The following is a 13,583-nucleotide window of genomic DNA, read 5'->3' as shown; positions in this document are numbered from 1 at the left end:
CAGTGACTGCAACTGTCATTTAAGGCTTGTTTTCCTTTTGATATGATAGGTCAGGACAGAAAAAAAACACTTAAGGAGCAGGACTACTTGACCTCTTCAAGTTTAACTTGGAGTGCTTGGCACAAAAGACAGCCACATAAACAGTATGTAAATGTACTAGACCTACTAAAGGCGGGCACACCAAACTCAAGTTCAAGTTCAAGAGATTTTATTGTCATTTCAGCTATATGCAAGTGCACAGTGAAATGAAACAACATTCCTCCAGGATCACAGTGCAACACAGGAACACAAAGGAACACAAACAATACAGACTGCTAGTCACACAGCAATGCAGATAAAAATCTCACCCAGCAAGTAGCTAATGAAAGAGCAAAGAAAAGAGAGATTTAAAATGTTGATAATTTAGAGAAAAATGGACATAATTATTTGTACTTTATAAGCACTCCAGCTGGTTTTCCAATATGTGTAATATGCAACAAGAAACAGTCAACCTTAAATGGTGCAGCAGTTACATTTTGGCACCTCAGGCACCATTTAAGGTGGAACAGGAAAATTCGAACAAGAAGCTGGTGAACAAGAAGCTGACTTCAGCCTCATAAAAACATGAACATTAAGAGATGTTTTACAAGAATCTACTGTACTGAAAGTTGCCTGTGATGCGAGAAAAGCAGCTATAGCTAAGCTAAAGCTTAAAGTAGATCCAAGTAAGTCTGGATTTTTATATATTTCACATTTGTCAGCCTATACTAGGACATTAACACATACTGAGACATACTTACAGCCAAGACGGTAAAAAGTTACTTCAATAAAAAGGACAAAATGTTGTGGCTCCCAAGGCGGATTGATTTTGGCTAAAAGGACAAAATGACTCTTCTTAACATTTGGGTTGTGACCCCTGGCCTAGCATATATGAGCATAGCAGTCACTGAGGTAGCAACCGGAACAACAGCAATGGAATGCAGTGTTTGATTGATACAGCACACTAGCAGATGATATTGTTAAAGAAATAATGTTTTGATTGTTCAGATGACTTGTGAAATTATGAAAATATAAAACTTAATGGTTTCCCACAGGCATCTACAACTGAAGTCCAGGACACCTCCACTATAACGACATAAAACACCTCTTTTTTTATATGTAAAGTATGCAGGTGTAACTCACTCACTTGTGCATAACTCACTCACTCGAGCATGTTTAGCAGGGGGGTAACTTAAGGGGAAAACTATACATGTTTGATTATTTTTTGCTGAACTATTGCTTTATTGTGTGGGTACAGGTCAACATTTCCTTGGATGATGGGCGCCCATTGGGTCTGATGATACGTGGGGGAGCGGAATATGCCCTGGGCATCTACATCACCGGAGTGGATCGGGGCTCAGCTGCAGAGTTCGGAGGTTTAAAGGTAAACCCCTAAGCTAAAGCCCTCAGGCAGTGCACTCATATCACCATTGCTCTATTAGTGAATGAAGACTAATCTGCTTTGTGTGACGTTGCGACCTTGAGCCTGAAGACTGCCTGGTTTCCAGAAAGGAGCTTGATGGTTACTTTGCTGTTTAATTCTGTGACATGGCTTTACAGTAGAGCACTGATTTGATTTTAGCTCTTAGTACACCCACTTCTTGCAGCTGCAGCTATTTCTATTTGGCAGCCCCTCGTATACATATTCATAATCTACATTTTGGCTCTGAAAGCAATGCAAAGTGACGCTGACGTAGTCGCCCTCTCAATATTTCTCTGCTTGGCATGCTTCCACGTCTGACGGGGAAGAGAACTCATCGGTTTCGGACTAACATGATCAGCTAATAGCAGATGGCGTTGCCAGCATTGGCATATGTTTAGGCTCATTTGATGTGCTTTATTAAATAAACTGTGTCAGTATATCATGTGAAAGTGTAGCAACACTGAAATGCTAAATTCAGACCTGCCCTCTGTGTAAGCTAAGCTAAGCTTTGACTAAAAAACAAAGCAGTGCTAAACTGCTAAATGCTTATCTGGCCTCTGTGCAAGCTATGGCAAGTTTGATGTCTTGACTGAAGGCCATGGATGTGAAGATGAAGGATGCTTTGGCTCGCTGCAGCTGGCCAGATGATTATCACCAGAGAGAGGCCAGGCAAGCTCTTGACTCTATCCAGCTGCGGGGCATCGCTGGGCAAGGTCTGCTTCCTGGATGCAGTTAGTGCTGACTGAACTGAGTGTTGTTGAGAGAGAGTGAGAGAGAGAAGGCTGAGAAGGCACAGATTTGTCTGATCTGAAGGCTGAAAGCTGTTGCTTTGCTTTGTGAACTATTTTGCTGCTCTGTGAGTTTCTGTGGGCAGATCTGTAGGACAGAGTTCATTAGAGGTTAAACAATGGAGAGGCAAAGAGCCTGATGATCGCTCTCTCTCTCTCTCTCTCTCTCTCTCTCTCTCTCTCTCTTATACTCTCTCTCTATCTCTCTTATACTCTCTCTCTCTTTCTCTCTCTCTATCTCTTTTATACTCTCTCTCTCTCTTATACTCTCTCTCTGTCTCTCTTATACTCTCTCTCTCTTTCTCTCTCTCTATTTCTCTTATACTCTCTCTCTCTCTTATATGTACTCTCTCTCTTTCTCTTATACTTTCTGTCTCTTTCTCTCGCTCTCTTTATCTCTCTCTTTTCTCACTCTTCTTTATACTCTCTTCATACGTCTCTCTTTCCCTTATATGCTATCTCTCTCTTTCTTTCTCCTATCTTTCTGCCTCTCTCTTACTCTCCCTCACTTGCTGTCTCTCATTTTTTAATTCTATTCAAAGTTTGAGTTTTACTGGCATGACTGTCTCAAGTACAGTGTTGACAACCTGTTAAACATACTTTGTAGAACTAATATCAGTTACAGAATTAGTGATAGTAATAGTGATAATTACAGTGAAATAACGATAATTAAAATAATTAAAAATGAGAAAAGATTAAGCTAATGAATTAAGACAATTTCCCCCTCTTTCCGTCTCTCTCCCTCTCTCTCTTTCTCTATTACACACTTTTGATCTCATTCCTGTCTTGCTCTCTCTCTTCCTCCTTCTCTCTCTCGCCTGTTCTTTCTCTGTCTCTCTTTACCATCTTGCTTGTATACCCCCCCCCCTTTCTCACTTACTCTCTTATGCTGTCTCTCCCTCTCTCTCTTATGACACACTCATTCTGTCTCTTTATTGTATCATTCATCACACACCGGATGTGCTGTGCTGCGTCCAAATATTCTGTTGTTTTTAATGAAGGTAGGCACACTGGTGCGCACATTCAGCATTAATGCCCGGCAGTGACTCTGAGCACTGTTCAGTTTCTCAGTGCATCACCACACGCCACTTAGCAGTTTACTATTACTGCTAGAGATGCTTCGATACCTTTTTTTTTCAGACTGAGTATGAGTACATATTTTTATTTAGTACTTGCTGATACTGAAACTGTAACTTGTTGAGTTTTATTGTCTTGTTTGAGTCTTTTGATTGGCACGTTAAACAGTAGTTGAATGTCTTCTAAAGCCAAGCATACACTGTGTTTTCAAAAGTCTTGATCCTCAGTGACACTGTATTTTTCAATAGACCACTGTGTACGAACAAAGCCTATGATTTATATGCTCACACTGTACAAAAATACTCAATCTCATTGACGTGTTACTTAATATGCACCCTTCTCAGCTCTGCCTGTGGACAATCATGTAGTCAATTATTAACTGTTTCATTCAGTATAACACACCTGTGCACCTGAGTGCTGAGCAAACATGCTGAGAAACTGAACTACAGCAACAGCTGAGCTTTGCTAACTTGTGCCACACTGGGCACTGAAACTAAAAGCAGGCAGTGATGTACATGGACAATAAACTCACTCTCTACTTTAAAGTGTATACTTTGCAATTCTGTTCAGTCAAACAGAGTAAAGTAGGCATATACAGGTTTTGGTTCAGCGAATGTCGTTTTTTTCGCCTTTACTAGCCTATGTGTGTCCGCCCTAGGAAAGTGGTTGTGATTGTGTTTGCGTGTGTTTAAAAGTGGGCTAAAATCACAGTGTGTGTCTGGCTGAAATATGCCAAGGCGGAATGTTTAAACTGAACAACAACTTTGTGTCTGACTGCCACTGCATCAGCAGTACTTCTCCTTCACTGTCAGCTTGAGGTGTTTGTTCATTGGTGTGGCAGCATACACTAGGCTTACATCACATTATATCAGGTGGCGTCAGATGTTGGTATTGGTGCATTTTTTATGAATACAAGTAACGAGTAAATGATCATGTCATCAGTCCTTTTTGTGATACCAGTATCAGTGTTGATGCATCTCTAATTACAATGTTAAATTAAAGCCATATTGAGACTAAAGAAAGCCACAGTGGATCACATTTAGCTTGACATTTACACAGAGAAAGGCAGAAAGTCTTTTAGACAAACAGATAAATGCTAATGGTAGGTTACCTCAGCTAATGTTACAGCCTAGTTTTATTCACCTCATATATTTCAGCTTGAAATAGACGATGCCAAACGTGACAAATGATGTTGAAAGTTTTATTTAATTACATTTATATGAGTAGAATAAAAATGAACTTGATCTTGACGTTTATCGGTGGTCTCACTGCCATAGCAGTACTCTGCTGTGTCACGCTACGCAACACAGCGCATCTGGTATGTGGTGGTCTCTCTCTCACACTCTCTCTCACTGTCCCTCTACCACAGACTCCAGTAAACTGTCACTGTTATAAGAAAACCTCCAGTTCAATTTTCATCCTTTTATACCATTTTTATCCATTGTCTGAGCATTTCATGAAGAAAAAGACCTTTTTTTTTAATTATTCATGTTTTCTTAATATATTAATAATTTATGTTACTGCTATTGTAAAGTTACCATTTTGGATATACAAGACTTTCCTACAGAGTAGTCTTTTAGGGCCAGCAGCTACCTTTACCTCACCAAGTGGAGAAAACCAGCTAAATATTTAACTCTTCCTCTTGCTAATGCAGAACCACATCTCACAGGTCTGGCAACAGGCATCAGTATTCTCTGTGCCTTTGTGCAGAAGTGGGAATATTAATGAAAGGCTTTATACTCTTCTGTAGTCAATGTTACTTTGAAATGAGCCAGTGCTGTTTTGCTTTGATTGTTTGTTTTGTTGGTAACTATCACAGTGCAATTCCAGAAGCTGAGATTGGTCTTATTGCGGTGTATAGAGATCGGTCTCAGTGCTGAACGCAGCACTCTGAGGGTGAGCGGAGGCTCTGAGTGGTCGCTTTTGATCACTGCTCGCTCGTTGCATCCTAAAGACTCCTTGACTGATGACAGCAGTGAGACCTGTAACAGATTTAAAGTCTACCTGAAATCAAACTAAACTTTCTCTAATCTTATCTTTTTATCTTTTTTTATTTTATTATTATTATTATTATTATTATTATTATTATTATTATAGTTGTCCAGTGTCCCTGGTCATATTAAGCATGATTCATACATGATATCACTTAAGAGGCAAAATTCTTGTGTTTTTGTAATCTTCCATCAACATATAGTAACTTTTGTCTGCCTCTAAAACATCTAAGGTCTAAATGTTCCATTGTTTTAAATGAAGATAGAAACGCTGGTGGCAGTGAAATACAGTGGAGGTGTATGGATTGCTTTTCAAAATGAGTTACAGTCTTTTCTGACACAAATTTAGTATTGAAATCTTAAAAAGTAAACTGCTTTTTATTAAAGACATAAAGCAACGTGAGAACAATGTTATGAAGGCCCTGCTTTTCTGTTTGGCATGTTTTCCACTCATTACTAATGAATAGTAGCACTATTTGTGTATTGCGTTTTACATTTTCCACTGTTATTGCTTGAACCCTATCTCACACACTAGTGCCAGATACTTTTGTCATGAAAGGTATATATTGAATTGAATTCAGAACCATTAGCCAACTGTGTTTGCACACAGACGAATTAGACCTCCACATTTAACCCATCCGTGCAGTGATATACATGCACACTAGTGAACACACACGCTAGGGGGTGGTGAGCACACTTGCCTGAGGTGGTGGGCAGCCCTATCCACAGCGCCTGGGGAGCAGTTGGGGGTTAGGTGGGCACTCAAGGGCACTTCAGTCACGTACTGTCTGTCAAGGGGATCAAACCGGCGACCTTCCGTTCACAAGGCTGGTTCCCTAGCCTCCAGCCCACTACTGCCCCCCTTTAATATCCTTTGTTGTTGAGGACATAATTTTGAGAGTGTCTGTTCCATAAAATTTCACACACCAGTGATATCATAATTGTTACTAAGCTTAAACAGAGTGGCTGCATGAATGAAGCAGCCCCACTACCTACATCTATCAATGTTACTTGTTTACTGTCTGTTTGAGTTTTGGTTTGTCAGAAAAGTTCTCCCACTTGTTTTTTTAATAATTCTCAATAGCCATGTTTACATTCAGCCTATTAATCAGATAATAATCCAATTAATAGCTATATCGGAATAGAATATGTCCATGTATACACCTCAATTGGAATAGCCTAGTTTGATTGAGGCCAATCGGAATACAGCTTCTATCTGACTGAACGAGATGAGTAATCTTGTAAATAATCTGTTAAATTGAAGAATAATAACTGTGTAAACGCCTGTATATGATGAGTTTAAGTATGTTTTGCGAATGTGCGTGGCGTCATAGCGAAAGTTTATAATGTTCAACATGGTGGGAGCTTTGCAGAGGAGACAAAATTTATGCTCTGATCTTTAAAAGACGGCGGTGGAACGGGCGTCCAGCTTATGTGTCTCAGAACATGACGTCTTCTTCTCGGCCTTCTTTAATAAGTACATGTGAAGTATGTTTTCCTGAGTCTGACATCATTTTAAAGTAATTAAAAACACAAGCACTGCTTATCAAAGCCAAAACAGATAGTGGTTGTTTTGTTCTAGTCTGCAGCATTGTGTTCTTCTGTGCAAAGCCATTGTGTAGTGTTATTTTATTTTATTTATTTATTTTTTTGAGGTGAAACAAAGCTCAGACTACATTTTTGGAAGGTCACAGGTCTAAATATTTGAGGACTCTGTAGCTGTGCTCTCTGTTGTTTTGATTTTTACCTTGGCTGTTTTGTCTTGCTTGTCATGAATATCATGAGTCTCATTGGCTGCTGATGAAGTTATGACTCATAGTTTTGAAGTTAATGTTTTTAAATGCAACAGAATCCAGAAATGAAATACTGCCGTGCTCTGCCTTTAAAAATGTCATTGTTTTCAACACATTTTTCACTATGTATAATCACTGGTTGACTCATTCAATTACATTACTTTATAGTCATTTCTGTATTTATAATTATCAAAAGGTTTTCTAAAACCAACATGCAGATCAGACAAAATATGTATTGTATTCAGTAAAACACAATGAAACAAAACATGTCACTGTAGAGGGGGGCAAGAATCTGATATACTGGATATGCATCAGATTGTTCTTTAATATTGATTTACAAGCCATTAGATACATGACAACATAGTAACATAGTTTTAGGTTTGAATTGTTGTATGTAGATTTTAGCCTTTAATTTATCAGGCCAGATTTGCACCCTGGATCAGACACTTCGTGTTTCTCCCCTTTAACATATTGAAATCTTCTCACTGCAGTGTCGGACACCACACTGGTCACAGTAAAAGGGTTTAGCATGTGGAATTGGAGCTTTTTGTTTTCTATCACTGTATAAAAGACACTCTGTGCTGCTTTTATTATTAGTTACGGTACAGTAATTGAGCCAAAAGCTATGGACATGCTAATTGGTTAGTTTAATCAGCAGAACAATAAAGTGTTCGTATTTTTGTATCCAATGAGTCATGTTCGGGAGTCATGTCAAGGAGTTATGTTCTTAAAATATTATACAACATAGATTTTTGTCTTGGAATTGAAGGGTTACTTCTTAAAAAAAAAGCAAATCCCCCACTAACTGTTCTTCAGTGAACAGGTCAAAGCAAAGTAAAGAAGCTTTCATTTCTCAGTTTCCACATGGCACTAATGCAAAGTAATTGCATTTCTTTTTGCTTCACTGTTATTGCTGCTTCATATTCTCTCATAACTGTTTTATGTTCTGCAAGTCATTTATTTCCCACTGTTTTAAGCACTGAGCTGAGACATCCTGTTTTTCCCGCCCTCCCTGCTGTCCAGCCTGTGGCATAAAGCCACTAGCCCTGTCACTTTTACTGCACATATGTAAACATACATGTGCATGCATATGTACATGCATATGCTAATGTACTTACATGGCTTTATCACTTCAGTGCACAGTACAGTACACAAATTCTAATATAGCACTGACAGACTGGCAAAAATGACACGTGTTTATTTGTGTAGTGCAGTTAGTTAGACCTATACACACATACAGTGCTGTGAAAAGGTATTGATATTGTGTGCAGTCGTATTATATTAAAACAATAAAGAATCTGAATTAATTAATTGAACTTGATATATTATGTAAGAAATATTCTGTGACAAAAATTACAAAGTAAAAAATGCTGTTTGCATAAGTATTAAACCCCTGTGCTGTAGAAGCCCCAAGTCTACACAAATGAAAGATATTGCCCAGATGAGGACACAACTGGTGTACAATTGCCTCTACCTGTGAATCATTAAAAAAGTTCACCTTTTCTGGATAAAAGACCCCCTTAAATCAATAATGATTGGTCAGACTGTGAATCTGAAGCAAAGCTGTGAAAATGAACAGTAAAGAGCATTCTAAGGAAATATAAGATGAAGTTGTAGTCACACACAGGATAGAAAAAGGCCACAAAATAATATCCATGTGTTTGGATGCTCCAATGAGCAGTGTTGAATCAATACTGTGGAATTGGAAGCTGGATAAAACCAGCCAGATGCTGACCAGATAAGACAATCCCACAAACGCAGCATCAGAGCCAAAAGTTGAGGCCAACAATCAATCAGAGGGAGCTGCAGAGCTCAACAGCTGAGAATGGAATGAAGGTGCACCAGACAACGATATCAAGAATTCTGCGTTAAACTGGCCTGTATGATAGGGTGGCTAGAAAGAAGCCAATACTGAAGACAAAACACATCAAAGCATGTCTGTTCCCAACTTAAATATGGGATAAGCATTTGTGGTCAGATGAGACAAAAATGTAGTTTTTTGGCCAAAATTTAAAATGCTGTGTGTGCCACAAATCTAATACTGATCATTCTTCAACAAACACCATCTCAACATTGAAGAGTGGTGGCAGCATCATGCTATGATGATATCATTAATATCGCATGAAGCATGGTTTAATGGTGCAAAATACAGGGAGATACTGAGACAACCTGTTTCAGTCCGCTAAAAAAACTAAAGCTTGGGAGAAGCTTCACCCTTCAGCAGGACATTGATCCCAAGCACAGTGCCAAAGCTACACAGGAGTGGTTGAACAACAAAAAGGTGAATGTTCTACAATGACCAAGTCAAAGTCCAGATCTTTCTTAAACCAATAGAGAATCTGTGGCACTATTTGAAAATCTCTCCCAAATGGTGTGCAAAGCTGGTAGAAACTTACCCCAACAGACTTTAAGCTGCTAATACAGTAAACATTGAACCTACTGAATTGAGGTAGGGTTGAATACTTATACAAGGAGTATTTTTCAGTTTTTAATTGTTTTTAAAGATATGCTGGCTAATGATTGACTTTGAAAACTGACTGAGAGCATATTGGTTTGCAATAAAAATGCTGGCTCTGACAATCTGTGTAAGTATAATTTGTAATCCAGATGAATTCAATGACTTTTAAGGGGGTTGACTAATTTTGAAGTGTATATGCAAATGTATTTATGCAGACTCATTACCAGCCTCAGTACATTGCAAAATTCTAATACAGCACTAAAAGACTCTGGCAGTAAGAGTTGTGAAAAAAACCATGCTTCACTTCATTTATGTGTGCAGCGCAGTTAGCTAGACCATTAATTAGAGGCCTTTCCTGCAAGCCTCCATCTCGCTTAAGAAAGTGTAAATCCACCCATCAGCCAGCTGTAAATAGTGTAATTGACTCTTAGAAGTGTAAACTTATTGTTGTTTGCTAGGCTATTTAAATACAATTAATTAATTACATAATTATTTACATAGTTTCTAATGAATTACATTAGATTCACATTCTATATCCACAGATTACTTGACTGTGTTTGACAGTTTCCATTTGTTTTGGTGTCAAAAAATGACATCAATGAGCAATGAGTGACAAATAACTAGCAGAATGTATTATAATAGTCACAATGTTTGAATATTTAAATAGGCAAGAAAGTTTAAAGTATTCAATATGCAAATGAGCTTGTCTCTCATATATTCTCATCAGAACCATGAGATGTTTAAACTTTATAATCCACCAGAGGGAAGTGAAGAGATTGTGTTGTATGTTTTGGTTGGTGTTTCGTATCTGTTTACTCCAAAGACGAAATCATAGAAAGTCTACTGCAGCCTGCTAAAGGCTACTATACACTGGACAAGAAGCTCCATGTCACACTGCCAAAGGTCTCTGGCTCTGGGTAGCCTACAGTACAAAGTGCATCTATAGCATATAGTAAGTGTTGCGGAAAAACACAGATAAACATCAAGCTCAAGCTAGTTTAAACTTTAAACATCACTGATTTTATAAGGTTTGCTATCAACTAACTCTTTACAAACCTGCTGGTTTTGAGCAAGGTGAAAAACAATGTGACTAGGCTAATTAGCTGAGTTAAAAACGATGACTAAAATTTAATTTTTATTCTCAGATAATGTCTTACAAATGAACAAAACCTTGACTAGTATATAGGAAATTATACCAAATAGTTCAAACTGCAGTCCCACAGTAACAAAAGCTATTTAAAAAAGAGCATAGATATTTAATGGATTATGTACTGATCTATTTAAACCCAATGCACTAATTGAGATCATCATTTATAGGATACTTTCTATTGGGAGGTGGCTGTCTTAAAAGCTACATTTCATCAAATCATACTTGCATTTTTTTTTTTTTTGTTTTTTTCCAAGATATTTTTGATTCTTTTAAAGCGAAGTTGAAAAGTTTGTCAGCATTTTAAGTCAACATTTTTTGTTTCAACAAGAACTTTTACTTTTTTTGTTTGCATAACTGTTTAAAACTGTGTTTGTTTTTGTGTTTTGGTAGTGGAATGTTTAATCATTTTTTTGATAAAATAAACAGAAAATATGGGGTCAATCAAAGTGAACAGAATCCAAGCCAGTTTCAACTCCAATTTGGTAGAATTATCCTTATAGAATAAGATGTTTGAGTTAGTGACATACAGCTGTAAAGATATAGCAGCGATAAAAGAAAGTGCTGTCTGGCTGCTTAGAGGTCTTTCTCTTTGCAGTTACTGTACTTGTGTGAGCATCTTTGCCCTCTCTGTGAGAGAGAACCTCACATCTAGACAACAACGCCCTCAGCCGCTCTGCACTCTACCAATCAATGCAACTGCATTGCTAGAAAACCCCACCACCACACTGTGTAATATAAAATAAATTGAACAAATGAATCAAAGGTGATGCAAGACCAGTCTTCATTGGGATGAAACACTGGTTGCATCGCTAAAATGTTTGAAATGTGAAGGTGGATTTTTGTTCTTCAACAGAGTCACTAGAAATCTCCTTTTTTAAAGTTTCTATCCCAATTAAAGTTTCCTTCCTAGGGCTGTGCATTCAAGCTAAGAACCATTTAGGAAGAGTGAAGCTTAAGCATTGCTCTGTGCTGCAGACAAGCCACAGGAATAGGCTCACCTTTAGTGGTAGTGAAATAAGTGGGGAAACTCCAACTCTATATACCTCAGGTTGTTAGTGACTCAGTACTTACTGCAAAACTTTACTGACAATCGCAAAATTATACAATAAAATAAATACTGTACTATTTTGATATTCTCTTTGTCACTTATTTGAACAAGTAGATGTGCTAGTGGAAGAAAATGAGTTCACTTAAGTGTGCTTACCTAAAAACACCATAAATCATGTGACTAGCATTACTTTCCTCACCACATTCTCTGAAAAAGACTGTTTTCAAACATTAGAATCCTAAATTAAAATCTGGGTGTATGTTTGTATTGTCTGTATTCCACTACTGTGTACTGTACATTTTGTACCCAAATAGTTGAATTGACTCAAAGTGAATCAAATCATGATAACATTTGAGATTTCATTACACACTGAATCATTTCTAGAGAACGGTTATGAAGACGAAACATGGTGAAATTTGAGATTTTATGATGCATTGAATCGTAATTAAGATGGATCTGAATGAAATTTTGTAATTTCATGAAACATTTAATTGCTTTCTAAAGAATCACCACTATGATTTTTCAATTGAAACAGTGTGAAATTTGTCATTTCATGATATTTCAACTTTCCTAAAAAATTGTAATTGAACTGGATTGGGGGCAAATTTGCGATTTCCAGATACATTGCCTAATTTCCTGTAGAATTGTAATTGAATCAAATCGTGGTCAAATTTGAGATTTCATAGTGCACTGAATAATCTCCTAAAGATCTGAAATTGAAATGAATCATTGTGAACTTACCTAAAGCAGGGGTGTCAGACTCAACCACTAAACGGGCCATATTAAAAAATCTCAACAAATCCATGGACCAGGGAACATCTATGTTTTATTTCATTTTTAATTAACATTTTGCTATAAACCGAACTGACCGCTGTTTATTCACAATAAGCAAAAACTTCAGCAGTAAAATTCAGGCACTTGTTGTTGACTTTGAAATATTACATGAATACTTGAAATATTCAAAATATAAATGTCCCTAATCTGGTCCTAAAGAATCATCATCAGATTGGATTGTGTTGGAATTTGACACTTCATGATTCATTCGTTCTTTTTTCTAAAGCATCGTAACTGAATTAGATTGCGTTTATTGAAATTTCACAACTCCTTTAAAGGCCCCATATCCTACAATTTTATGGTATTTTATTTCTTTCCCTAAGGTCCACTAATGACATCTGTGATGACTGGTTGAACTAAAAACTTTCATTATTTATTTTTACATGACTTTCTCTAACCTCTCTTTATCCCTTAGAATTAAACAGGCTGCTTTTGTTTGGTTTGTGTTGTATATGTAAACGAGCTCTGTTTTGATTGACTGCTCTGTATCATACCTCATTCAAAAAGAAGTATGGGCTGAAACACTCTTTATAACTTTAGTGTAAATGGCTGAGGCTAATCTGCTGTAGGGTAAATAGGTGTGTGTGTGTAAATATGTTCCTTTTTTGTGACATCACAAAAACAGTAAATGCAAAATGGGCTGTTTTTAAAATTTGGTTTCTGTGTATGGTCTGTATGGTCTGGGGAGTGATTGGTTTGTATTCAAACTTTAACATACTTCAACTTGTTTACATACTTCATCATCAACTATTTTAGTTTAGAAAAAAGGTGGTTTTCCATCGTATGGGCCCTTTAATGCTATAGGCCCCATTTTCTGAAGATCTGTTATAAGGACAGACATCCTGCTGCTGACGGCTCTTTGCTCCAGCTCTTTAATGAAGACCTATGTGTGAACCTGCGGCCACTGTGGAGCTCACCTTGACTGATACTCCAGCGGCCGTCCCATCTGTGAGGCTCTGCGAAGGACCTTATTAACATCTAACCCCCCCTCATGCCCCCAGTC

General features: G+C 37.5%; 1 protein-coding gene across 1 annotated transcript in view; it reads left to right on the top strand.

The window, feature by feature from the left end:
* Positions 1–13,583, top strand: part of whrnb (whirlin b) — a 116,833-nt gene that overhangs the window by 43,254 nt on the left and 59,996 nt on the right. Inside the window, exon 3 of the mRNA XM_036598569.1 lies at positions 1,277–1,402. Coding sequence (XP_036454462.1) covers positions 1,277–1,402 — 126 coding nt within the window. The remainder of the gene's footprint in view (positions 1–1,276; positions 1,403–13,583) is intronic.

Source organism: Colossoma macropomum, unplaced genomic scaffold (genome assembly GCF_904425465.1).
Source record: "Colossoma macropomum unplaced genomic scaffold, Colossoma_macropomum, whole genome shotgun sequence".
Lineage (NCBI taxonomy): Eukaryota > Metazoa > Chordata > Actinopteri > Characiformes > Serrasalmidae > Colossoma > Colossoma macropomum.
This window is presented reverse-complemented; position numbering and strand designations above follow the sequence as displayed.